Raw genomic sequence first — 27,638 nt, forward strand, 5'->3', positions numbered from 1 at the left:
ACACACACACACACACACACACACACACAGTAGGGGAATAACAAATTATGGTGCAACCCATTTCTAAGGTGTCCATTAGGCGTTCTACTCTTTTCCAGGCGTCAAATTTCCAAATCCTCACCTGATTTATGAGCATTTCCATCAGTGTCCTCTCTGCCCCCCTGCTCCCTGCCCTCCTTTGGACCTTCTCCCTGGTTACTTCTCCTCCAGTGCTGCTGTGAGCTCTCTCTCCAGTTATCTTCTCGACTCCCACCACTGTTATCAGGACCGGAGAACCACCGAAGGTCATCCTTCTGCGAGGGGCTGTGACCACCTCTAAATCCACCAGGGGAGTAACTGAGGGGCCCCAGGCCTCCCTTCTTGGGACTGGCCCGGTAAGGCCCACCTGGATTCTTGCCCTGCTGACCTCCCTCTGATCTGTAGTTCTGTCCTCGACCCTGGTCTGGTGTCCTCCAGCTTTCCGCCCTCTCTGCTCCTGCTCCCCTGTCCCAGCCACCTTGCCTAGCCCGGTAAGGCCTGCCTGAGTTTTCCATGGTTCACTTATGCTAAAACTGCAGAATGAAATGCTCTGTTAGTATGAAATGGTCCTCATTAGGGCACTAGTATATAAATATATATATATATATTACACAATATCAACTAGTGTGATGTACGTATTGCAAAAGGCTGCAACATATCCCAATTGACACGTTTTGTGTTAGTTGAAAGAAAATATCAGTAGAAACCTCCAAATAAAATATAACTCACTTTTTTAAGTATTGCCTTTTATGTTCAATGTGTTCAATAATCTAATATTAGAAATTATTTACTTCAATTTGTTTTAAATTCAGCAAGCAATTTGCTGTATTTTAGAATGAAAAGAAAAAAGGCAGAACTAAGTAGGCTACAATTTAATATTGGTTTGTTTATCGCAAGTAATATCCTTATTGTGATATTCAACAAAGTTATCGCATATGGCATATTCCTCATGCAGCTCATGCAATCAAAACATCCTAGATCCGAACTGTATGCTAACAGAATCATATGCTACACATTTTTTTGACTTGAGAAGATGCCCTGTCTTTGGAGCAGCAGCATGCGTTTTCAGATGCCTGTGTATTTCTTTGTGCATAAACTGTTACTGGCTGTGAACGTTGACGGGTCTAAACTGTGGCTCTAAACCGTGGCCAAACTAACGTTAACATTGGTGCTTTAATGTTATCACTAACTTTCGTTAATATAACATCATCGTAAGGTTAATTGAGGTAACTGTGTATGCAAAAATGTAACGTTAGTCAGAGACTCAAGTTACCTGCATAACGTTAACTTTAACGTTGGCCAACTTTAGGAGCTTGTTATTGCACGGTGTTAGCATAAGCTAGTAGCTTACTAGCTTATGCGGTCTGATGTGCCTCTAACGCTACTTCTTCCTCTTCCTCGAGTTAACGGTGTATAACTTTTTCAAGCATGTAGCCAACACACCGTCAACAAATTAGTGTAAGTCAACAAATGTAACGTTAGCTAACTTGCCACATGTAGCCCAACCAGCTAACGTTACTGTTAGCTAACGTTGTTTCTATTTAGCTTTCTAGCTAACTACTTCACCTAAAACGAACGTTAGCTACCCAGCTAGCAACAGCTAGCGTTATTGTTTATATCAGGTTTTTTCAAGCTGCTCCGCCTGCTCAAATGCAGTCATCGGTAAAATGTCAGCAGAATTTATCAATACCGAGTATTATATTCAATAAAATACCTTTTTAACGTGTGCAGAGAGCATACTTGAAGCCTTGCTCAGGTCTGACTTGGCATGATCGCTCGTCTTGCACTGGAGTTTGAAAGATGACGTCTGTTTTGTAATCGTCAGCTTTAAAGTTCCGCCCACCGCGACGTCACGACAGGTCCCCAGGATTTTCAATATTAGACAAAACCTTTTGGTGTATTTTGGTATATGTTCATTATGTGTATGTATAGTTTAAGTGATGTTGATGTGTTTAAGTTTGTTTTTGCTACCGGACGTTATTGTGTATTGTATGTAACCTATCCGGCTTTTATTGTAATTGATAATTGAAAATGCATTAACAATATATATATATATATATATATATATATATATATATATATATATATATATATATATATATATATATATATATACTAGACAAAATCGGTTTAACAGTACAATATGTAGTTACTAAATATATTTTAAAATTTGAGATGTACATGCATGATATGTCATTATTATGGATAAACATGACATAACCTCAGTCAGAGACGGTTAGAGAATCTTTACCTCCTCCTTCACCCATCTTCACCTTTTAATTTACTATTTTCAGACCTTCCTTAATTGCATAATAAATTTGAAAATAATTGTTACGTGCCATGTCTTGTTTTGGTGGTGTTTTCTTTATGTCAATAACAATACATTTTAGTAAAAAAAAAGATATAGGAAATAACCTTTTATACCCTTACAAACAATAGGCTATGCATTTTACTACATCACATGTGGAACACAATTTTACATGTAAAAAATTCACATACAGGCACATGTGGTGTTCAGTTATTTCTTGTCAAATACAACATAACAGTCTATGTAAACTACAGCAATTTCACATGTTCAAACAGAAATTTAAATTGGATGAATCCATTCATTCACACACACTTTTAATGAAGTATATGTTATTTTGTCTTCATGAAATAGGCCAGCAGACAGAAAAAAAAGGGAACATATGGTTCAAGGGTTAGGTTAATTGAGTCCTACATGGGACAATTAGTGTTTACCCTCGGTTGCCTGGGTGACGGGAGAAAGGTGCGGTGCAGGAGCGGGGATAACCCCGGGAAAACTGACGTAACCAAACGGAACTCCCCTCACCCACAACATACATCCAGAAGACTTAATGCACAGCCGGTGGAGGCTGCGGTGAGAGATAACAAGCTACCGGAGATGGTTTCATTTGTCAACGGTGAATGTGGCTCCGAGACTGTTAACAAACGGAGACGGACAACCGGCACTTCACCTCCAACAGAAGCGCACACAATGGTCCGGCAGCGGCACACTGCCCGGCACAGAAAGCAGACACTCATGTCCAAGTTGAGTGACTCCGGTTTTGAGGAAGACTTGGGGTCCTCCCCGATTTTATCCCCGGAGCGGATAGATGTGTCCCCTCTCCGTTCAGACGAGCCTCCTGCAGGACAGCTGTCCAACTGGTACCTCCAATACGGGGACATCGGTTTCAAGATCCAGAGGGAGAAAGAGGCGCAGTTTCATTCCTGCAAAAGCTTGGCACGCCAGCCACAAGTAGGCTAAGACACGTTATACCGTGTTAGGTCAGGTCTATTGCTCTGAAATGTTGTGGAAAACACAGTTGGCTATCCTACATGAAAACATGTTTAGGCTAAGTTATTTAACAATTTGTATGAATTAGTTTAGGTAATTTGTCTGCCTTTTTTATTTTACTTTATGACTATTATTTAGCCTTTAGGCCTACTTTAAACACCTTACAGTAATTAAGAAAACAACATCTGCAATCCAAAAATATCATTTTGTCATCTAACTTAATGGTTCATTTGTATTTTATTGGTAACATGGACTTTTGGTGTTTTAAGGCAGATAGTTGGATTCCCCAGTACATTGGATAGTTTCATAATTTATTGTGGCATTAATATTAACAAGTGGAATGACCTTAGCATAAATAATCATATCACTATACCTTTGGGATCAATGACATGAAAATATTTGTGAAACTGCTACTAAAAATCCAATAGTCTATAGAAAATGTTTAATAGTTTTACTTATTAAAGAGCATAAACTCATTCCCTCTTTAAGTTATTGTCACAGTGGCGTAGCACAATATTCTGGACCCTGTAGGCATTCTCTATATGGGCCCCTCCCTGCATCCACAGCTTTTCATTTTAGTATCTTTGTGGCCACAATTGGGCCATATCTCAGTCCCCTTTCCCCCCAAGTCTAATGCCCCTGACTGTCACCAAAATTCTCCTTTTTTCATCATTATCATAAACTTTCAAGCACAGCTTATACTAATTGAGTCTGTGTTTTACATTGCAGCTGACTGCAGAGGCCCGGTGTAGGCTCGTCAGCTGGCTCATCCCTGTACACAAACATTTCCGTCTGTCCTTTGAGTGCTGCTGCTTGGCAGTAAACATCATGGACAGATTCATGGCATCCACACCGGTGGCTGCTGACTGCTTCCAGTTACTGGGTGTAACTGCACTCCTGCTAGCCTGCAAACAGGTGTGTCTTAGGATGGGGTAGAAGCTTGATGAACAGATAGTTTGCATGTTTGGATTTCATTCATTATAACTCACTCCCTTTCTCCGTCACCCAGGTGGAGGTGTGCTCGCCGCGGATCAGCCATCTCTTGTCATTGTGCTGTGATGCCTTCACTAAGGAGCAACTCTGCAACCTGGAGTGTCTCATCCTCCTCCGTCTAAACTTCCGCCTCGCTGCACCCACCCTGGCCTTTTTCCTGGACTATTATACCAACTGCATTGAGGCTGCCCACTTTGAGACTGAGAACACAAGTGGTGACAGGTTTACAATAATGAATCCAGACACAAACAGACCACAGCAGCGCAGCAACCTCGCACAAAAGGTGTGCGAGTTGAGTCTAGCAGACTATGCTTTCAACAAATACCCACCATCTCTGACTGCTAGCTGTGCACTGAGGATAGCCAGTGAGTTACTGAAAACTGAACAAGCGCTTGTTGAGCATGCAACCACCCAGTTACCGGTAGACCAGTGGGGCAGAATTGTGGATGAACAATGTTCACAGCCATCTGAGAGCCCTCAGATTTCTGAGACCGACCCTCTGGCAGTAAAGGCCCACTTCCTGTCTGTGAGTCAGGGGAGCTACAACCACAATCTGGCCCAGGAATGCAAAGACAACCTGAGTCTGTTGGTGTCATTAAACCAGGAGACATTGGAAGTGATGTATATGTGACTACAACTATGCCACTATTCAGATGTTAGCAAAATGCCAAATTTCTGTCCACTGGGGATTTTATTGTTGGGGTTATTTAAAGGGGATGTTCAGAAGTTATGTCTGGTGCAAACCTATCTAGACCTCATTAAACCCTTGTGTTGTCATCACGTCAAAATTGAAAATCAACAATTTTGTTGATGCTTTTTATCAGTGTTTTTAACTTTTTCGCACGTTTTTGTCCCTTTTTCAACACCCACTCCCTTTTGTCACTTTTTTGACGTTTTCACGTAATACTAACTTATTAACTTTTTGGAATTCATGGTCAATAAATAAGGAAGTTATACCTAATGTCTGAGTTAGAAAAGCAGAAATTAGGAATTATTTAGACTAAAATTAAAGGAATGGATGCTGATGGATAATAACAGACTTCACAGTCAACTTTTACTCAATACTATTTCAAAACCACTTCAATTTTTTTTTTAAATGCTATAAAATTGAATAAGACAACCCAAAATTACCCAAAAGAGCGTTGTGTGGAATCAGTCATGTTATTTTGGGACATGGGTAGTTAAAAAGAACATTGAAATAGGAAAAACGGGTCAGTTTGACCCGAGGACAACATGAGTGTTATGCCTTAGAGACAATCAGTTGCTTGAACTAAGTGAATGTTTCACAACTTAGCATATTTTTATTTATTTTACTGATAGCTATTGTTTATCAATGAAGTACATTAATATATTTTGGTTATTTTAATTTATTCTAAATTAAATTCATTATTTACTGTTTATGCACTGACTTGCTGAAAGTTTACGAGATATGTTATTGTTGCAAACTCTTAAATGAAGGACCTGGGAAAATGTACTGTAATTAATTGCTTGCTTTTATTATGAAATAAATAATCAGTAAACGAATTTGTGTTGGTCTTTCAATGGATAAAAAAATGTTAAGCCATAATTCTAACTCAGCTAAAGTTTGATTAAAAAAAACACAAAGCCATTTATTTGAAGTAAATCTGTCCAGATTAGACGGAGATTGGATGACATGACTAAAAAATCATGAAATTTTACAAAATGCACCATCTACAGTTCAATGTTGTTAATGTTGGCAAATGTATCTGGATTGGATGTGCATAGCACTATGGCATTATAGCTCACAATGGCATTCATTACTGCTCTATCTACTCTCGTTAGATTGCTTAACAGTACAAGAGCCCTTCATTTCAGACAAATGTCTAAATGTGAGGTTATTGGCGTACCATGGATAAAAGCAGAAATATTTTTCTCCCAGTTGAAGTGCTTTTGTGGCTTAAAGGCTGGTGTAGCTGTTTACCTGGAGATCAGTTTAACCACATCTTTAATTACCGTTGTATCACTATTTGAAACTGATCTGTGCTGCAAACACAGCCTGGTCAATTGAGGGACTTTCTCCGATAATCCATTACGCGTGGCATCTCGACCTGCTGACACAGTGTCGACCACATAGGTGCATTCAGTGTTAAGGGTCGGCTTGTTGTTGTTTTTTTTGTTTTTTTTGTAACACATGCATTTGTCATGGATGTTTACTGAGCTGTCTGCTGTAATTGTGCTTTTCCCTTTTCCCTTCGCTTTAAATGTGGCAACAGGTCTTGACCTAAATATTTTTACGCACAATGCAAATTACGCACCGAATGATCTGGCCGTATTGAGCAAAGTTTGAACTGTGCCAACGGGTTGGTCAGCCTTATGAAGACTATGAAGACAAAGGCTAAGGTGTTTGATTGTATAAAAGAGACATGATTGGAAGAAGCCATGCCGGGCTCTTCATACGCCCCTGGCAGGGGGCAGGGAATATTTGGCTGCAGGCGGAGGGAGGGCAGGTCTGACGCAGAGAGCACCTGCAGTAATGGCGCCGTTATGCGCGGTACCACTTTACACTTCAGAGAAAACCGTTAGTCTGCACCAATTTAATCTCCGAGGACGCTGTCACTCCCTGGAGACCACACAAGTGCATTTGATTGGGCCAAAACTATGAGGCCGCGGCACGGAGAGACACAAACCGGGAGAATTTCCTCTATATCAGCTCTAAATCAAAGCATGGTCCTTCAGTGCTGCAGCCAGAACTGTGCTGATGGAGATGCAAAGGAACAGAAAGGTCTTTGGTGCTATTTGCCCAAACCAAATGAGCCAACAGGGGAGGAGACCTGCAGGAAACAAAAAGGTATTTAAAATCTTTCTCTTTACAATGATGCACACAATGCAGATATGTATAGTGGTGTTGACAGACTTTCTATCTGTAGGATAAAGTGGTGCCAAGAAGCAGCAGTCCAGTCAATGTGTACGTTGAGCTTCCCTGCATCATTGAACAAGGTATGCGCATCTCTGATGTTCTGTTTGAACTTAATGCACCACCTTAAGCTTGTATAAATATAGTATGTGTAAATAAATACAATTCTACTTTAATCACACAGGCACACTTTTACTGTGTTACAGCTTTTTCAACAATTGCATGGGATGATTTGGAAGACTGTGCGTCCCTGGTGAGACGAGAGAGTGACTCCATCGGATCTCAGGTGAGGGAAAAATGTCTTTTTCTCATTAAGACATTTGATATTTTCGGTGACACCTAAATTGTCAAGTAAATCCACGCATTTCAACGATGCATATCTACCAGAGAAAGATAATATGGTGGCAGATCTGCATCCAAGGTTGGTTGTTAATGTTTGACACGATGTGCTGGAATTCGGCACCAATGAGATTGTAGTTTACTCATGACACGCAAGCTCCCGCTAATTGGCTGGACCTCCCAAGGTTAGTCCACAAGGCAGCCTCTTTGGCACCAGCTCACCGTGCGTCCAAAACACATTACGCGCCAGCACGCTTGCTGAAATGACTGGCAGCAATACATGTCCTGCCAAACAGCCACATCATTCTGATTGGTCGGGGTGGGACTTCGAGTTCTGGGCCAGTTATGCTTACTTTGTCTGCAAAGTTTTATATACATAGCCATATATATGTCTTTTAATAGTCAATTTTGATCTAATCGTCCACAGGTGGATGAATCTGATGTAGATGACCAAGACTTTGGAGATTATGCACTGGATTTCATGGCAGGTGAGTTAAACTAACCTAATCTTCTACTGTGGAGATGCAACATTTACATCTTAGCCTTGATAGTGTGTGCTACTATAATAATAATAATAGTAATAATAATAATAATAATAATGATAATAATAATAATATTTTCATCATTATCATCATCATCAATTCAATTTAAAATCCTGGTCCTTACTTTTAGTGCCCTGCATGGTCAAGTTCCTTCCTACATCTCTGACCTGATACAGCTTCATACTCCCACCTGTAGTCTGAGTTCATTAGGTCAGAGGTTAATAGTGGTTGCCCGCACTCAAACTAGAGGGGATCGATCATTCCATTCCTACATCTTTTCAAGACTGAGGGATTTCTCAAAACTCAGACTTGTTGACTGAAGCCATGGGCGTTTGTCTCCTCTGTCAGATTCTCCTGCCACGTTGGAGAGCAGCCTGTCTCCTGCTGAACTGTTACCATTTCAGGGATGTGTCATACCTCTCCTCACCCCTCAGCGGTACTTCTCATCGGAGGACAGTCTGGTTCACTCTTCCACAGAAGCAGGCAACCCATCTGCCAAAGATGGAGATCACTGGCAGGGCTTTGCCCAGTGCCAAGGCAGGGTGTTGGGAGATTCAATGGAAGTCAATAATCAGGTAAATCCTTACTGTTCGACTTTTGACAAATGTACAGTTTTTATTTTAGTTTTTCCGTTGGAGTTATGCAAGAATCCCTTTGACAAATTGATCGACACGTTTGGACCCAGTCATGGCCCTTCTGTTGTGACAAGACGTTAAATCTCCAAAATGATGCTTTTTTTCATACTCGAGAGTGTGTGTAAACCAGTGCAATACAATTTACAATAGTAAAAATCACTCAAAGTGGAGTTTGTGGTTGTAATGTGACTGGTGCAGTAGGGCTGCATTTAAAATAACTTTGCATATTCAAACATCTAAGCACAAAGATGTACAGGAATATGACATGCCAAGGTAGCTTAACTTATGTGTCTTCTGTTAGCATGACTGAACATATTTGTCTCTGTGTGTCTGCAGCTCCATGAGACTCTACACCGAAAACAGGAAGAGATTGACTCCCTTCAGGAGAGAAATCTTCACCTCAGGCAGCTGGCCAGCCGTGCAAAGCACCTGGCTTCAGTGCTTGAAGTAAGTTCACGGCTGAGACAAGCACAGCTAAACGGTACACACTGTTTCATCACAATATAACCTCTTATGCATTAATTATCATAAATTAATCTTTATTTCTGTTGGTCTTCAGAAACTGATGACAGTCAGAGACCCAAATGAACCAGTGTTGCCTTGTGGTAATAAAACTTCCCTGAGTCCCTGCAAGCGTCAGCGACTGGATGAAGGATATGAAACCGAGACTTCTGATTCAGTGGAGGACATGCTGAGGGACGTCAGCACACGCTGCAATGCCGTCCTGCACAGCGCTGCTCCTGGAACAAGACTACCGCAGGAATCGGAGACTGTTCGCATGTACGGTGCATTCTCAGGCCTACAGACTTCTATATCCAAAGACAGCAGCATGACGGTGGACGGAGCAGAGCCTGAAGAGAGCGTCTCATCTTTCAGAACTTCTATTAGAGAACACTGCACCATAAGGACTCAGGTGTTTCCTCACGGACATGCCTTCACCTCGAGGACTCAGCAGGGAGGATACCGCTTCCGCTGGGTTCCAAACCACAACTGAACCAGAGTTAACAAATGCAAACTTGGATCCATTATTTCTTCTTGTACTAGTCAAGACTTGAAGGATGTATGGGTGGGTGGTGACTGATAATACCTAACTAATAATCTCTAGTGAGATCTGTAAATGATTAAATTATGTCTTCCTCAGGTGGCTTGTGAGCTAATCAGTCGGAGGTGGTGTCTGACAAAGGAAATGATACTGCCACAGCTTTTGTTTTTTATTGTGTTTCTGTTTACATGCCTCAAAAAATAATGATCATACATCATGTTTATTTTCACACAACATGTTTTGTCTTGGAAAATAAAAATGATTTTGCAAATAAAAAGAAACAAAAGTTGTTATGTATAAAGCTGACTTGGAAAGATCTTTTTATCATGGAAAGAGGATTCCGGTGATATTCAAACAAATGGAAAGAAACTGTTTTCAAAACGTGAACTTTTCTTGTTTAAGCAGTGAAACAACCCTGTGACCTTGTTGAAGAAGCAGGGACCCCCCCCCCCCTTTTTTGTCTCTGTCTGAATGACTGTGTCATTTCAATAAGGCCACTGAGTCATGATGCATTGCAGTCAATATCCTTGTTTATAGCCTTACTTTAGGAAATTGAAATAGATTTTTATTTTTCAGATTGCATGACTTGCTGCTCCCCTAAACCAGGTTGGTAAGACTTCAGCTGTATAAACAGTATTCCCCAGTAAAGAAAAGTCAGATCTTTCCCAAAAACTCGTGTTTTTAAACTTGGATAAGAAAGGAAGAGTAAATCAAAACAAGAAGAAGAAGGGGATGTGACCTTCTGGCCTTTTGGTATTTGTCATGTAATCTTCCTTCAACCTCACTGTTGAGGGGTTTAGCTTTAAAAAAAAAAATTAAACTAAAATAAAAAAGTGTGTAAAGCAGGCTGGTCTAGAGGACAATTTTGAACCTCAGGTTGGACAACAGTTTAAACTCTCCAAACCTGGGCCTGTTTACTTTACAGCAGTGCAGCACTGCACCCCCGTGGGCCGGCACAATTTAAAGTACTGCTGCTGTACACTGGATGAAATCACATCAACAAAGATAAGAAGAACCTGATAAAGAGATGGAGGTCTGATAAACACAGGCCTTGTTATTTTAAGATCATGGAAAGCTACATCTCAGAGGGAACCTAGGTATCTATCTGATTCAAAATTCAGCTATAGAATTATGAGAAGAAAAAGTTGATTGACTGATTTTAGGCTTGCAACCTGTTAGTTGGCTTATTGTTGAGAGCCTATTAATCATATCAAATGATCCTATCAGATGGTGTTTTTAAAATAAACAAGGCAAATTCAATGCAATGTCTCTGCAGAATTGAAACATCTGTCACGTGTACAATCGTTCATGGTTCTTTATTTGTCATGTGCACAACAATAACAGAAGTAGTGATTGATGATCTTAGGCCTCAGGCACCTCCAACAATACAGAGCAGTGGTGGAAGAAGTACTCAGATATTGTACATAAGAAAAAATACTAATACAGTTTAGAAATACTGATTAAGTCCTGCATTAAAAAGTAGCCTACAAAAGTATTAGCATCAAAAATACTCAAAAGTTAAAGTACTCATTATACAGAATGTCTCAATTCATATATCACTGGATCATAATTAGTGATGCATTTATGTCTGGCTACATAGTGTTGCAGCTGATAAAGGTGGGGCTATTTTATTTAATATACTGCTAAGAAGCTTGTGAATTTCCCCCAGAATCAGTACAGTCTTATCTTAACTGATAATAATACAATGTATTAGTAGCATTATATTTTGTATTATTAATCTGAATCTGCAAAGCAGTACAGTAACAGTAGGCTATGTAAAAGGTATTAAAGTAGCCTATATGTAGTGTAGTAAAAAGGTACTGACTAACTACAAGTGTGATACCTCAACATAAGTACAGCAGGCTACTTGAGTAACAGTTACTTTCCATCACTGACATTTAGATAGGCTATACCTGACTCACCCTGACCCCACTGGTTGACTAGGCCCACAGACTTAATCACCGTTAGGAATATAACTTCCTGCTGCCAACGTAAATCAAACAGGACGCTTGTTGTCACGTCTCACGTAACCGCACAAACCTTCACAACCAGACGCGCCTTGAGCCACTTTCACTGCAAACCAAGTCCGTTTGTCACTGACCAGCAGCGCCATGGAGAGCGAGCGCAGAGGGCGAAGCTTTGTTTAAGCTGGTTGTGACACATTTGACCGGTTAAGCTACCGCCAAACTGCGGGGGACAATGCGGGAGGGGAAAGCAAAATCCAGACACAATGAGTTTCTAAGGTGACTAAAGCCAAACCTGGAGGGAGGCTGCAAACCAGACAGAGTCCCGCGGGAAAAAGAAGAAGAAGAAAAAAGGCTGCGAAAGGATGCAGATAGTGGGCAAATGTAACTTAGCCTACACACAGTTTATATTTAGGTTAGGCTTTTTTTTCGTATACAAGTGAAGTGTTAAAAGGGCAAATTGGACACTTATATCTACGGAAATAAAATGAGGAAAACATGAGGGACAGACATAAGCTGCAACAAAAAAGTGCCTAACAACACGCACGCACAGACAGACAGACACACACAGACACAGACACACACACACACACACACACACACACACACACACAAAATAATACAGGAGCCTATAAGTTTAATCACCTGCTTAATGAATTGCACAAAAGATTACCAGGCTAATTGGCCTGCAGCAATTATGAGAAAGAATGTGGTTAAACCATTGTTATTTTGTGAATGTGAGTTGGAGAAGACCTTTAATAATCGATTAAAATGACCACAGCGAGGATCAAAAGTCCTTTAGACGTGTGTTTATACTCTGAATGTGTTGAAAGTGATTGTTTTTGAGTCTGCTGGGGCTAGCGACATGGCTGCCTGCCGAAGGAGCTCGGGCTCTGATGGAGCTGCAGTTAGCATGTGTCTGCTGCTGCGTGCGTGTCGTTGAGAGCACGCAGCTGTCGCCCAGTGGCAGGCTCGAGCTCGGGGTGTGAGCGCATATGGAAGTGGCAGGTGGCAGGAACGCGAGCTGCTCGCGCCCTTCAGCCCACCTAGCGCCAGAGGAGCTCATCATTAAAACGGCGTGGCCCGCGGACACCCGGCCTCTTCCCGCACAGGGACACGCTTGTTGAACAGCAGTTCCAACTCTATCCAAAACACGTATTAAATTAGGTCTAAATAGACTTAGCTTTATTAATCCCTAAATGTCTTTTATTTGGTTGGGGTTGGTGCATTTGTTGATTTGTATTGTGAAAAGTGTAGGCTATAAAGCCTGTATTTGAATAAGGCTCAATTTAGTTAAGTAGAATTTTACTTATTTGTATTACATTTTAAAATTTCTGATTAGTTTGTTCATCAAAAATACTTCAACTAAAATGAAGAATCTTTCATTTTAATCCGATTTTGTTTATTTCTGTTAAAAGGCCTATAGCCTTTTTGCAACTGTTGAACTGCTACAAGGGCTGTATTTTGTTCAGGCTATTTCATGTAGGCTTTAATCTGACAAAAAGAAAATACTAGGATACACAATTTATTATTAGCCAACATTTCTGAAAAAAATTAGCCTAACTATTTATTTACTAATAAGGCTGTTTCCTTCTAAATGTTTAACGCTGTTGTTGTTGTTGTTGTTGTTGTTGTTAATTGAGCTTTGTTATAACACAGGCTCAGTCTGGCAGTTAAATGCTAAACTGTGTTACACCTCCACAGGAAATGAACGTCTGTCCTTGTCTGGGTCGTTGACTGATATCATGTTGCCGCCTCTATGTAAAACATTACCGCGTTGCTCTTTTTTTACTGTCTATTTGTTGCCAGTGCGCGGAGGGAATCCCTTTACATGACTACTTAATTAAAACAAACAAAAAACTCAACAGCCAATAGCAGAGCGGAGGACGGTGCTTCCCGCTCCGCCGTCCGCCCGGGGACAGTATTTAGAAGCGGAGTCCGTCCAGGAGAGCAGACAACAGGTGCACCAGGCACGAGCAGGTGCGGAGGGAAGGCAGTGGTGTTTTACTCAAGTAACGAAAACTGGAGATGCAACTTATAAGTGGAGAATCAAATGACTTGGTGAGTAATTTATAAAGTAGCCTAATGTTAAAATAGCCTTAAAGTGTGTCCTTAGCACTATTATGACGTGTTGCTGTTGCTACCAGGCAACCACTTCAACCATGACTGTGTCTCTTTGGTACAACACTAACTGCAACCTGTGGCAAAATCGAGCTTATTTTACTGGTAAATGTTGATAAAATAACAGCCATTTACTGTGATTCATTATGGATCCCAAACTTTCTGAATAGTAATTTAATAATAGATTCCAGTCTTCGTTTATCCTGTAAGAAAGTTGTTTTTAAAGATATTGAGTATCACCTTGACTAAATCCGTTTTGTATTCATAACTAGGACGATATGAGGAGACTGCGAGCTTTCGTAGGAAAGAGAAGACATTGCCCCTCCAAGGTAAGTGGGGAAATAAAGGGAAAATCAGCATCAAAAAGTGAATGGTTGCATGCATGTTCGCCCTCGGCCTCTGAGCTGGTGGTGACAGTGTGGCAGTGTACTGCTGCTGGTTGTGTATCTGATCGACAGCTGTCAGCTGCACTCCTCACTGCTGCAGCCGACTGGCCTCAAACATGCTGCCATTTATCACACTTCATTCACCTGTAAAACAAAAAGTCAACAATCGAATAAAGTCAATAATGATGAGCAAAAAAAAAAGTTGTACATTTAGTGCAACTGAAAAACATTCAGCACAACATCAGTTCAAAATAGGGATATCCACGCATTTGCATTTTGCCGGCCTGAGTTGTGGCTGGTTGGGAGGCAGTGCAATGTTAGCTGACGTTTCTCTTCTGCCAGCTCACAATGCTCTGCTACCCTAACAGTTACATTTGACTACTTATTCCCCAAACGCTTAGACTTGTGCGCTTTAGGTTGGCGGATGAGGAGATGCAAGCATCCCTCGAGATGTTTAGGTGGAGAGCTTTTTTTTGACGTAAAGGTTGTCCAGTTGTGGCAGCTGATCTAGAGGTGCGTGTTTTCACTGTTTTTAGTGTTTAACAAAGAGCTAAAAAAAAAAGAACAATTTAGAAAGATGTATTACTAATTGTTTTTCCAGTTCTCTTATTGTGGGTGGCTGGTAGGCAGTGTCTTGTTAGCTGGTGGATTTTCTGTGTGCCAGCTTACCTGCTCCTGCCCTCCAACGGTCCATTTAAAGCTACACCAGCAAGCCAGGAGACTTCCACAATGGACTTCTATCAATTAAAACCAGCAGGTTGGGTTTCAGCGCTCAGGTTGCACATTTGATAAAAGGAGCCTTTCTTTTTCTTCATTTATCCGTTTTAGAAGTGACCTATACCAAAGACACTGTCACTGAAATAACAGTTATAAACTATGTCAAATATCAAAATAATCTACAGAACGTCAGCACCAATATGCCTTTGTGTGGCATTACTTGTAGGTTGGCATCAACATTCTGAATTTAAATTGTGGATTAATTTATCTGTTATCTGCCTTTCTCTTGCATAAAAAAACAAACTGAACAAAAGACCCTGAGGTATTTAGGTTAATCAAAAAATGATGAACAAATTTGTCATGTGAGATGGATGTTTCAAAATTTGCTGGGTTCAAATCTGTCAATATTGGCTAAAAAAAATTAAGCTTCACCATAGGAAATGGACTTTAATGTAAACATTAAAAAGAGATGGTACAAAGTACAGACTACGCCAAACTGAACACTTGTAAAACACTTCAATGATGGCTAAACAATGATGGCTAAACAATCCTTCAGCTGCAACAGTGGTCATTATAAGGAATGTTCAATATGATTATCATTATTAACCACAGGATGGTCCCTTACACACGCACACAAACACACACACTCTGACTAGCCTTGAATGACTTGAAGTGGAGCTTTTTCATCCTGCATGTTTCTGGAGCGAGACACCAGTCGGCAACCACACTAACTCTAACAGTTCAGAGTTGTCATTCCTTGCTGTCAAAGCACAGGAAACACCAACATCACACACACAGATGTGTCCAGTATCTGTGAGCAGACTCCATCATAGCTCCACCCGTTTCTTCAGGATTATTTCTCGCACCAACGCCGTGACTTCTTGTCGAACGCTCTCCATGGGCTCGTCCTTTCGCCAAAACTGGACCACTTTCCCCTCTGGATTCACCAGAAACTTCCAGAAGTTCCACTTGGGAATTTTCTGCACAGAATCTGAAACACAACACATTAGCATGTAGGGTTCTCAATTCTCAATCTCAATTATTTTCTCGACTAATCGATTACTGTCATATTTGGCATCATATTTAGTTAGGTCGGGACTCTTGGCATAACTCTGAGTCGGGACGTACGTTTAACTGACATGTGGTTTAAGAACGGGACTGTAGGTAATGTAAAATCATCGAGGGTGGGGTTACAAAATGTATGGTTCAGTGACAAGAACGGGATGCGAACTCCCCTGGGTGAAAGTGCTGTGTTGTTGTACATCCACCACCCCAACCAACCTCCTTACGCGGATGTCTGTCATTTTACTTGCTACTGTTGTCGTTCTTAATACTACCTCATCTTAAAGTGCCGTGGTCGAGCTGCTGCTCTGTCGGTGCGTCCCATTTAGGCGCCAAAGAAGGATATGAGGCTCAGAGCCACTGACCAAGCGTCAGTATATTACGAGTTGGGAGTGAAAAAAAAAGGGTTTAAATTTATACTAAAATCAAAAGATAATTGTTACAGCTACCACAAGATGTACGGTATGACACATGATGGTATGCATCATCATAACGGTCGATAAGTGAATTGTTATTTTGGCAGAGCTGTGAGCCAACTAAATTGAGATGTCACACCTAAAGTAGGTACTTGCTAACAGGTATTTAACCTTAATTCAAACCCTATTTTGGTGCAAGAACTACACACAGAATCAGGAGTCAACAAAGTCCATTCAGTGTGTACAATGTACCACATTTCCACAGTTCACAGGCTAGTTCTCCAGGTTTTCTTTAGGATCCATGTACTTAAATATTAATTTAATATGAAACACATGAATAAAGTGGACTGTTATAGTGTTTGCTACTCCATTGTACATTCACCTACACAACTAAGACTTTTTTTGGTCTGAGGAAGCATAATTATGTATTTTGTGTGTTGTTCGGGGCATGTTATTTCTGGGAGGCAGGTGTTCGTCAAACCTTTTTTTAATCAAATAAAATATAATTTACTGGTTACAACTTTACAAATGCAAATACCTTTTTCATTATAAACTGGATACTATACTATAATACTACTATGACCCGAGATATGATAGATCATAACCCGAGATATGATAGATCATAACCCGAGATATGATAGATTATAACCCAAGATATGATAGATCATAACCCGAGATATGATAGATCATAAAAAATAGCATTTAGCTGCAGCCCAATGGGAAAATGTGGTGCAGTTAAAGTTTGTTCCAGATGGCACTTCCTGCCACACAGCTGCCCAAGTTTAGCCATAAATCATCCAGTTATCATTTTAACTTAAAGGAAATTCAAATATAGACAATAAGCATAGTGATGGTGTCCTCTTAAGACATCCATGGGTGTACTGCCCCTGCAAATATTCGTGCAGTCCTGTCTTGTTGTACAATATGGGGCACAGCAGACAGATGTTAAGATGCCAACCTGTGAGGAATTTGAAGGCAGGGTCAGCCTCTGAGCCCATTATTTTGATCTTGTTGAAGAAGGGAAAGGTGACACCGTAGATGGACTTGGCGAAAGCCTCGCTGTCCCGGCTTGTCCCGGTCTCAGTGTTGCCGTACTGACCGCAGGGGAAGGCCAGGACGTTGAAGTGAGAGGTGCCCAGCTCCCGGTGAAGCTCCTGCAGAGATACGTAGTTCGCCTCGGTGTGCTCGCAGTGACTCGCCACGTTTACAACCAAAGACGCCTGTACAGGAGGAGAAAACCAGGGTGTAAAAGCCTGTGAAATGCTACGTCTTATGTAATACAACTCAACGTTATCTGACACTAAATAATTATGGCAACGTTTGCATTGATTTCTTTTCAAACTGACAGGACTGGTGATGATGTGGACTTACTTTTCCTCGGTACTTCTCCAGAGAAACTGTCCTCCCCTTCGCGTCTGTGACCTCGAACGAATAAAAATCCGTTTGTTTTCTCAGCTTCGCCAGCTGAGTCTGCAGGAGGAACAAACACCCGACACCGACCGTCATGCCCAAAAGGACCGTTAACTTTTTCGCTTTCGGGTTGGAGGACTTGGTAGGGTAGCCCCCTAAGGTCTCCATCTTGGAGAGGGAAGAACAAGCCCTGGTCAGAATGCGGGGCTCCTGCATAAAAAAGTCTCGGGGCAGTTTCTGGAAAACGAGCTAAGCAGACCACGGCAAAACCGGAAGCTAAGCGCTACTTTCCTCAAAATAAGAAGACAATTAACAGTTTTCAGCTGTTAGCCTACTGTTGTCTTGTAGCCCTTCCTGTTGTGTAGCCCACTGAGTGCTAATGCTGTTTTGACCACACTCAATAACGGAATGACCTTATCTTTTTGAAATATTTCCATGGTGATATTAAACTGTTTTAATCTAATATTTATCTAATGATTTCTCAAATTAGTTTTGGTAAAATAAAAAAATGAGCCTACAGTGTTGCTGTGTGCAGTTTACCCTAAAATATGAATTGAAAAGCCATGTTTCATCAGCAATTAAAACTAAACACAACATTTTTAACAAGTTAGCAATAGTGAACATAACCCAACCAGGCTTCCCTAATGTCATGTAGTCTAAAAGTATTCTTAAATTAAAAGACAGAGAAATTAAAACCTTAACATGACAGCAACCATATCAACCACTTAGCAAACCAGGAAACAGCATTTTGGCAACCACCACCAACAACATAGCAAACCCATAGCAACACTAGCAACCACCTAGCAACAATTCTAAACACCTTAGCAGCCAATGAACAAACACAAATGACCTTGTAACTTCTTTAGCAACCTTTTTTAGTAGCTATAGCAACATCTTAACTCCTATAAAAGTATAACTATCCACCTAGCAAGTTATTAACAATATTTGAGTTTTGCTTATAGAAAGCACATTACAATAATACAATGTCAATAACACATTTGCTTTGTGTAATTGTTGTAAGTGTGTACTGGCATTAAACTAAAATTGACAGTAGCCTATATGATAGTTTAACATCAGTCATTTAGACTAGTATCTTATAGAGGAAATACAAAATTTAATAAAAAGGCATTTACACTGTTTTTGCTTTGAAAGTTTTAACCGGAAGTGTTGCACTTTATGTTTCTTGCTTGGCACTTCTTTCTTTCACTGTCTATGCTGGCACTAGAGAAGTTGAGTGCTTTGAATTTTAGTGTAGCCTAGTAGAGGTATAAAAGTTTATCTCCGTTTTAACTATTTTTAGTATATTGAGACTAATCGTAATTTTTGTTTAAATCAGTTTTTGTTTTATGTTTTTACCAGGGACAAAACGACACCCACCATGTCTCGTACACGGAGTTTAGGAGGCGGATCTTTCAGAGGAGCAGCAGTGAGGGTCCTGCAGAGAGTACACCTCTGGCCACTGGGCGGCAATGTGAGCCCAGCTTTGAGTTTGACACAGTCTGTCAGAGACTGGAGCTGGATTCTCCACCGAGACACCACGAGCAAGCACAGAGAGTCCTACATGGAAACCTTCCAGGTATTATCCCACACCCACCCTCACACCCAAACACCCACACACAACATCCAAAACAGTAGAAGGCCTAGCCCTAGGCCTACCTCATCAAAACTGTGACCAGGATGGAATTACCCAAACTTTCTTTAAATTACTTTACTGTTAAGTGCTGTGAAGACAGAAAAGCTAATGCTACATGTAAGAGGGTCAATATGGTTTATTACACGCCGTGTAATCACAAAAATTAAGTATAATGTAGGCCTAATGTATAATGTAATACACGATACTGCATTATATTTAATTTTTCTGATTCATGTGGAAAGAAATGCATTAGGGCTGTTTTTATCATCATCGCAATATCAAAGTAGCGCAATATATATTGCAAAAAGCTGCAAGATATAGCAATATACACTAGTTTGTGTTAGTTGAAAGAAAATAGTATAAGACTGCATATTAAAAAGTAAATATTTTTGTAAGTGGTGCCTTTTACGTTCAATCCAATGGTCATTTTTATCAATAAAAGTGTCAGAAAACATACTTTTGTATGTTTGGGGACTGACTGTGAGGTGGATATGTAATACTTTTTGAGAGAAATAAGTATTTTGTGTCCATAGAAAAAGTCTTAGATCTTGAGTTCACTTCATGAAAAATGGGGGCAAAATAAAAGTGGTGCATTTCTAATTTTGTTTAGTATTGTTCATAACTGTCATACCATACTTAAGGGCTAATTTCTAAAAAAATATATACTTTTGTATTGCAATAAATGAACACATGCTAATAAATCACTGCCAGAATTAATTTTGTTACCTAAAATGGTATCAACATTTTGCCCCCAAATCCAAGGTCAGTCCAAATTTAAGCGTGATTCATTTTAGTTTGAATACTCAGAAACGTACTCTATTACTAACCAACTGTAGGTAATATTAGAGCCATAGTCACAAACCCTTTATTGCAGCATTGTTTTGTGATGTAATGTTTTCTGTGTTATCATCTCTCCTAATCAGAGACAGCGTTGGTGGGAGGCATGGTCGACCATGGCGCCGTCACCTTCGGCGACTTTGCTGCCAGGGGGCGGCTTGCCACAGAAAACCACCCAGAACAGGTTTGTTTAAGGAACTTGTACCTGTGCCACTGTAGTTATATATATTTTTTTCATTTACCCCCAAGAAAACAAAACAAAAGCTGTTTCAGCAGGTTTTAGACTCTCTTCTGCAGGCTGCATTTTGTTCTTACATGATCGTATTAATCATAATAGAGAGAAGTTCATGACAGTAAAGACAAAAAAATACAACAAACAATCTGGTTTCTTTGGAAGCATTATGTAAAAATGGCAGAGAAAACCATTTCTTTGTTTTTTATTTGTGGTTTCTTTATGCAAGATTACTTGAGATTAAATAAGAAAAGATGCAAGATCACATAAGGTAAAAAAATAAAATGTGAAGCCATAATCCAGCTGTACCCACATATAGCTACAGGGATAATGGAAGGTTAGTGTCATTATGATGCAAACAAATCAGAACAAGAAAATGTGTGTTTGAAAAATAAATTTAACCATCATGTAAGAGACTACAGTATATCTGAAAATAATTTATTTTTGGCAGGGATGGGAGTGGAGAGCTGCAGTTCAAGAAGAGGCTGGTACAGCATGAATGTTTTTTTCTTTCACTACATTTTTTACAGCGCTTCAGGACCAGGAGGAAACTAGAATGAATTCCTGAACAATCTGCAGAAAAAAGACACTTAGCGTGACGCTTGAGGCCTGTGGGAAGTTATGGGGGTAGTTTATGTTTGTTGATATGATTATATTATTAGATCAGCTCCAGTCCAACTTGTAAAGCTTATGGAGTGTGCTTGATGTTTTAGTGTAGTTTTTTTCTTCTTCGAGGAAACAAAATGCCTTTGATGGGTTTTATGTAACTGTGCTTTCACGTGATATTTTCTCATTGCAGGTTTTGATGAGAAAAGACATATTTTGCAGCCGTTTGCTATTCTGGACAAACCTTCTGTCAGTCAGCAGGGAAAATCTGTGATAAAGTTGGCGGCACCGTCACTGCTGAATGACTACTGTAAGAGGAGATGCTAATCCTACAAAATGAAATTGAGCCTATATTCTTTTTCTGTCTGTGGTTAAAGGATAAGGGTGGTGTTATTCTGGGGTTTTTTTTGGTCAAGAAATCCGAGGAAAAGACCAAAGTGAGACCATCTTTTAAAGGTGCTCTGCCACACAAAACCGTTTTTACTTGCATTTTTTAAAATATGTTAGGTCCATATATGTTTGTGTTAAGTCGTGATTGTGAAAATGAAGTACTACCTCCTCTGTCAGCTCTTGCCACTAATCAGGCCAATTACAAAAGCTGGTCAGTCTGATGTCATGTTGCCTGAGCTATTTACTATTCATGAGCTCGCCCAGTTGCACGGGGTTAAGGAGGCTGATAGCCAGACCCTCATTGGCTACCTGTTAGCCAATCAGAGTCAAGCAGCTTAGCTCATTGAATATTAATGAAAACTGACACAAATCGAGCTGAGTCTTCCTGCTGGTCTTCTATACCACGCTAGAATGGCTTGAAACAAGGTAACCAGGGTATTTGTTCCTCAAACAATGTTACAGACTCCGTGATTGAACTTCAGACATTACCACAAAGTAATGAAATACGTGTGGCTGGGCAACTTTAATACATTTTTGCCTTACCTACTGTGTGTATCACACTCAGCCAAAAGCCCATTTTTTTCTGCTGAAAGAAGTAAACCTTTAAAACAAAAAAGATTTGGATTTGCTTTTTGTTTAAATTTGACTACTTTTAGGCCAGCAAAAGAATAAAGCCACCAGCATTTATTCACCACAAGTTCATTTGTGGCACTATTAAGAAGGCTCCTACAATGTGTTTTTCCAACTCTTATGGTCACACAACCCCGGCAAAAAAAAGAAAATCTAACATCATATGAATCAGAGTAGGCCAGCAACAAAATACAACTTCTGATTGATATAAATGTTTTTAAGTATATCTAGTGTAATTCTGTAATGAAAAATCAGTTAAGACTCATTCTGTTTGTAGTACTTGACTCAGCATAGCCTCTGTAGTCCTTCTCTCTTTTCCATCTCTTCCCTTTCAGACACTAATCTTCTCGACTGCAGTTGTAATGGTATGATTGCATTAGCCCTGGGCTCTTGTGTTTACCTTTGGAATTCAGAAACTCGTGGTCTGGCGGGATATTTGGACCTGAGACCCCGACCAGGGACACCGTACCATCAGGTGCAGTCCATCTCGTGTCTGAGCTGGAGCAGAGATGGCAGAGCTCTGTGCTTTGGTACCAGGCGAGGGGAGCTACAGGTAAATGCTCTGGAGCCTATACTAAATAAGTAAAAAGAAGCTGGAAACTGATTCATACAAACTGTGGTATGGGGGGGCCTGTTTGAGGGGAAGTGTAACCTAGTTGACGGTTTGTGGTGTATGTCTGGACTTGACTTTTTAGTTGTGGGATGTTGAACACAAGCAGAATATGAGGTGTCTGCCATCACACCTGTCTGTGGTCAGAGCTCTTTCCTGGAAACAGCAATTACTCAGCAGGTATGTGTTGTCAGTAAACAAAATGAAAGTTCTAAAAAATTCAGAATCAGGAATCAGAAATCAGAACTGAGCAAAGGTTTTATTGCCACAATAAGTACACTTATGTGGAATTTGCCTTGGTGAAGGTGCATACATAAACAAACAAACAAACAACCTATATGAAATGAACAATACATACAGATAAACAAATATATACACACAAAATAACTTCCATAAGAAAAAAGAGGCTGAATGGGTTGAGTGCAATTTGCAAAGAATATATAGTACATGCAATGGGCAGATATAAAGTTCCAGTCTCATTCTTAACTGTATAAACTTCATTTAAACAGGAGAGACATCCACATCTATACTGGTTTAATGTTTCAGCAAAACTAAATTAGTTTTTGTAAAAAAAAAACGTCCAGTATTCACGACAGATTCCATGATCTTACAGCGGCTCTGTTCTCGGACATATCCATCACCTTGACCCTCGGGCTCCTACACCTCTGGTGGGCGCAGTCGTCCAGAAGGAGGGAATCTGCGGTCTCCAGTGGTCCCCGGGAGACGACAGGCTGGCCAGTGGCACCACTGATGGCCACCTATGTATATGGGATAGTGACATCGCAGGGGTCACAAGGTCCCGTCAGCCAATCAGTACGATGGAACAGCCCAGCGCTGTTAAGGTCAGTGTATGCTTCGTGATAGGGACTTCAAATCAAAACACAGCTTGTGTGAGTTTCATTTAGATTTTGTTTGTGAAATGTGATACACTGACATTAAAGTGGCATTTTCCTGTTGTCCACTGTCAAAAAAGCCACATTAAATCTTCTTTGATTCAATTTTGTAAAACAATTATACATGAATACTCTTTATAGGCACTGTATCTTGAACGCCACTGTTCGGACTTTAAGGAAATTGGGAGGAAAGAGCCATCCCTGTAATATGTTGTATTGTATAGTGTCAATCAACCATTCACAGGGGCAAGAAATCATTGGTAAAACTACAATCATTAATTGCAAGCAACTGTGTGTTCTGCTGTACGACTTATGATGACTACGCTCATCTCGTGCAAACTTGAGTGGCACGCTAGTGGTTGGAACGCTTAAGAGGTTTAGCTGTTGTTATACAAAGGTTTTAGAAATACTGTTAGTTGATCCTGCGACTATTCACTGGGCGGTCCGCTTAAACAACCAGACAACTGATGACTATTGTGTGTGAACTCTTGTATTCATTGTGTGTTTAGGCAATGGGATGGTGTCCATGGCAGAGAAAGATGATCGCCACAGGAGGTGGGTGGAAAGATGGAGAGTTGAGAATCTGGGACACAGATTCAGGGACTTGTGTGACTTCCACCAACACAAATTCTCAGGTGCTTAAGACTCAAAAATTGTCTTCGGGATGAATAAAGTATTTATCTATCAAAGTGTAGCAGAGGTATTTTTACTGTGTATAAATACCGGACAGACTGTTCTTACTGACTCCAATTGCAGATCTGTTCTCTACGATGGGCTGAAAAGAACAAATATCTGGTCACAGGTCACGGCCTTCCTCATCACCAAGTTAACTGCTGGTCATGGGAATTTCCCTCCCTCACCCCTATCTACCAGCTCGCAGGTTAGAAAACCAGAAATATGATTAATGTGCAACTACATCCCTCAAACACACCCATAACTGCCTCATGGGATTAAATGTATTGCATCAGTATACATGCTGAGTAATACTAGAGCAGCATCAGTGTGACAGTTGGAACTGCAGCTCTGTCATTTATCACTGAGATATTTAATGGCTATTTTGTGCTGACTCATTCATGCCCTGGGCTTCAAGTCGCTACATTTGATATGAAATGTCACAGTTTCCTGAGTTATTGTGAATTGTCTGGGGCAAAGAAAGATTTACATGTAAAAATCAGCCTTTAAAATACCTATAAAAATCATTTCAAATATGTTTAATACTTTCTAAATGTTCAGTAATATTTATTTACTCATAAATTGCAGTTAGTCTGGTGGTTACTTTGGTGGTTAGCTTGAAAATGAGGATGAGTTTCCATTATGTTTAATTTAATTATTCAGTCTGAAGTGTTAATCTTGGCTGTTTCCTGTTCGGGAACTCATCAGTAGTGGATGGTGTATCTGGTGTGCGGTTGTGGCCGCTCTGAGAAGTTGACTTAACATGTTTCACATCAGTCGAACAAATACAACGCTGTTTGAGACTCCTTTTTTTATTTGTAATGTCCTGAACTTCTTGTATTTCTCTGTGATTTACTGTTGTGCTGCCTTAAAATTTGCAGGATGCAAAAACTTTGTATTTTGATATGACACACATTATGACATGAAAGTGAAACGGAACCCTTAAACGACAATGACAGAAAGCATCATGGTCCGGGTGTTTATCTCTTTTCAATATGAATTCTTTGTCAAAGTTAGAAGTTCTTTATTGCTCTCTATCACAAAATAATAAAATTAAACATTGAGACACCTGTGTGTTATATGGTAATGAAGGTTATTTAAAGGTAAAAGTTGAATCATGTTGTTGTTTTTCAGGTCACTCTCATCGAGTCCTGCACTTGGCCATAAACCCTGACAGCACTCACATTTTCTCTGCTGGAGCGGACCAGCAGTTTCACATCTGGGACATGTAATTATCAACATGAACGGTGAATGTTGTTGCTTACTCAAAAAATATTATAATTTCTACTACAGATAAGATTACTTTTTGGATAACAGGGCATTTAAATGAAAATAGTATGCGATATACCTCAAATAACAAACAGGAAAGTAATTCTCTGGTCATACAGCTCAGGCAGATAGAGTAGCTCACTCACTCGGATTAACATTAAAAGACTGTCAGCACGGAGGTTGTGTGTGGAAATAGTAATATGATTAGAATAATACAATAAATATATTGTGATAATATATTGTGATAATCAATCAAACAAACAAATAAATGAAACAGCATTTTTCTGGAATCTGCTAAAACAAACAAAGCAACAAACAAATCAAACTGAAAACATAACCTTCTTAGCAGAGGTTATTATGTAAACCTATACGTCTAGTGGTCAGACAAGGAGGCAAATCTAAAAAAATGAATTTTAAGGCATGATTTAAGCTGAGATAATGACCGAATACTAACTGCAGGGCTGTTCTGAAGCCAGTACAGCAATCATTGCCTCAATTATGACTTTAATCTGAATTTAAGCAGTCTTTGTGGACAGTGAGCTTTCACAAATTCACTAATGTACTCTGGCGCATGGCCCTGTAAAGCCTTGTATATGATGAAAAGGATTTCAAAAATTGTGTATTGCCAGTGCAAAGAAGCTAGACTTTGTGTTCAGGCTCAGGAGAATGGTTAATGCAATTTCTCATTGTTGTTGAAGTTATCATTTTGAAAGAAACTCACTTTGAAATCACTTACTGTGCATGTGGAACTAATTAACATTCATGTATTTATTTATTTATGTAACATGCAAAAATGATGTTAATGTTTTGTTTTATGTATGCTTTATGTTATTTCTTTCTTGCCTTAAGGCTAACATAGTGGGATATGTACAGTATAAAACTCTGGGGGAAACACTGTACAGAATAAACATTTTTTATATGTGGAAAAATTAAATTAAATCTTGGGGTTTTATTCTTTTTATTTATCAGGCGTATGTGTTTTTATTTCCCACAGTGACCTAAAAGATAAATAAATTGCATGTGTTAGGTTTGTTTTGGAAGTTATTTAACTATTAGGTAGTGACAGCACTCATCTTAAGTTAACCATGACTAGATGCAGACTAAAGCTGTGGCAAAGACCTGTGTGATGAAAGATGTCTCACTTGCAAGTGACAAGACTAGACTTCAGAGGCGTAGTGCAAAAGGACTTGCGGTCAGGACTTCCTTTAAAAAAAGAAACAAAAAGACCCCCGTCAAATGCGATACTTCTGGTTAAAATGTTCACAGACACCTTGAGTGTAGAAGAGATCGTGCGATACGTGAGGTTTGACACCACAAACATCTGATTCTCAAAGACTACACAAGAGCACAGTACAGCAAGCTATAGACTATTGATGAGATGAAAGATTAAATCAATAGAATAGAAAACACCATCAGGCCAAAATGTAAATTTGTTCAATGTTTAGGTTTATAATTAAATACCGGAAAATAACATTCCCATTAACATCAGCTGGTAGTGAACATGGTATTATTTCTGCTAAATATCTATAGTTAAATAAATGGGCAAAACAATCTACAAATCTACTGTAAATAAGTGAGTGTCCTTACTGTTACTGTTTAGGGTCTGGATGTCATTTACAGGGGGTGTTTGCAATGAGTTTACTTTTCTGACCCTTACCCACTGAAATACCTGTGATGAGAGGTGCACAAATCCTCATTCTGATAAGATACTTTTTCTTCTGATAAACACGTATCTTTCACGTTCAAACCAGTTTTCAAGGAGTCATCTTAGGTAACATACACCAAAGGCTGAGGAACTTAATTGCCCTTACAAGTTTCCTCTTCTTTATAAACTCTTCATGCATTTCTAGAAGATATGGATTGTTGTAGTACTTGTTCTAATTATCAGATTCAAATGTCAAAATGTCATAGTACACTTAAACTAGCATCCAGACTACAAGCTCTTAAAATAGATTTTGAGGTGGAGCAACGTGTCAGTATTTTAGCACACCTTTCTTCTGATGAATGGGTTCACTGTTTGGTCTGTTTAGACACTTTACCTTGCAAACTAC

The 27,638-nt window shown here is 39.8% G+C and overlaps 5 protein-coding genes and 1 long non-coding RNA gene across 6 annotated transcripts in view; 3 read left to right on the top strand and 3 right to left on the bottom strand.

Moving 5' to 3' along the window:
• The window catches only part of tut7 (terminal uridylyl transferase 7), a 16,282-nt gene extending 14,348 nt beyond the window's left edge, over positions 1–1,934 (bottom strand). The window contains exons 1-2 of the mRNA XM_032516093.1: positions 1,733–1,934; positions 122–551 (exon numbers count right to left, since the gene is read on the bottom strand). Of these exons, the coding sequence (XP_032371984.1) occupies positions 122–533 (412 nt within the window). The 5' untranslated portion in view covers positions 534–551; positions 1,733–1,934. The remainder of the gene's footprint in view (positions 1–121; positions 552–1,732) is intronic.
• An 863-nt stretch (positions 1,935–2,797) lies between these two features.
• Positions 2,798–5,766, top strand: ccno (cyclin O). The gene is made up of 3 exons (XM_032516234.1): positions 2,798–3,274; positions 4,043–4,228; positions 4,323–5,766. The coding sequence occupies exons 1-3, from the start codon at positions 2,921–2,923 to the stop codon at positions 4,935–4,937; spliced, it is 1,155 nt and encodes a 384-aa protein (XP_032372125.1). The 5' UTR covers positions 2,798–2,920; the 3' UTR covers positions 4,938–5,766.
• Positions 5,767–6,748: 982 nt separating this feature from the next.
• Positions 6,749–9,776, top strand: mcidas (multiciliate differentiation and DNA synthesis associated cell cycle protein). The gene is made up of 7 exons (XM_032516142.1): positions 6,749–7,115; positions 7,195–7,264; positions 7,388–7,467; positions 7,948–8,008; positions 8,411–8,637; positions 9,034–9,144; positions 9,257–9,776. The coding sequence occupies exons 1-7, from the start codon at positions 7,026–7,028 to the stop codon at positions 9,689–9,691; spliced, it is 1,074 nt and encodes a 357-aa protein (XP_032372033.1). The 5' UTR covers positions 6,749–7,025; the 3' UTR covers positions 9,692–9,776.
• Positions 9,777–10,823: 1,047 nt separating this feature from the next.
• Positions 10,824–22,730, bottom strand: LOC116689770 (uncharacterized). Its single transcript, XR_004332091.1, has 3 exons — positions 22,719–22,730; positions 21,568–21,570; positions 10,824–11,100 (listed from the first exon to the last, which is right to left on the bottom strand). It is a non-coding gene; the product is annotated as an uncharacterized LOC116689770 (long non-coding RNA).
• On the top strand, positions 13,471–26,200 carry LOC116689766 (cell division cycle protein 20 homolog B). The gene is made up of 12 exons (XM_032516381.1): positions 13,471–13,764; positions 14,097–14,153; positions 19,175–19,391; positions 20,372–20,469; positions 20,969–21,005; positions 21,317–21,433; positions 22,479–22,696; positions 22,839–22,933; positions 23,367–23,595; positions 24,156–24,281; positions 24,403–24,526; positions 25,453–26,200. Exons 1-12 carry the CDS (start codon positions 13,732–13,734, stop codon positions 25,548–25,550), a joined length of 1,449 nt encoding a protein of 482 aa, XP_032372272.1. The 5' UTR covers positions 13,471–13,731; the 3' UTR covers positions 25,551–26,200.
• gpx8 (glutathione peroxidase 8 (putative)) lies at positions 15,353–18,074 on the bottom strand. Its single transcript, XM_032516383.1, has 3 exons — positions 17,777–18,074; positions 17,364–17,625; positions 15,353–15,918 (listed from the first exon to the last, which is right to left on the bottom strand). Exons 1-3 carry the CDS (start codon positions 18,029–18,031, stop codon positions 15,755–15,757), a joined length of 681 nt encoding a protein of 226 aa, XP_032372274.1. The 5' UTR covers positions 18,032–18,074; the 3' UTR covers positions 15,353–15,754.
• Positions 26,201–27,638: the final 1,438 nt, after the last annotated feature.

This window comes from Etheostoma spectabile, chromosome 5, assembly GCF_008692095.1.
Source record: "Etheostoma spectabile isolate EspeVRDwgs_2016 chromosome 5, UIUC_Espe_1.0, whole genome shotgun sequence".
Taxonomy (NCBI): Eukaryota; Metazoa; Chordata; class Actinopteri; order Perciformes; family Percidae; genus Etheostoma; species Etheostoma spectabile.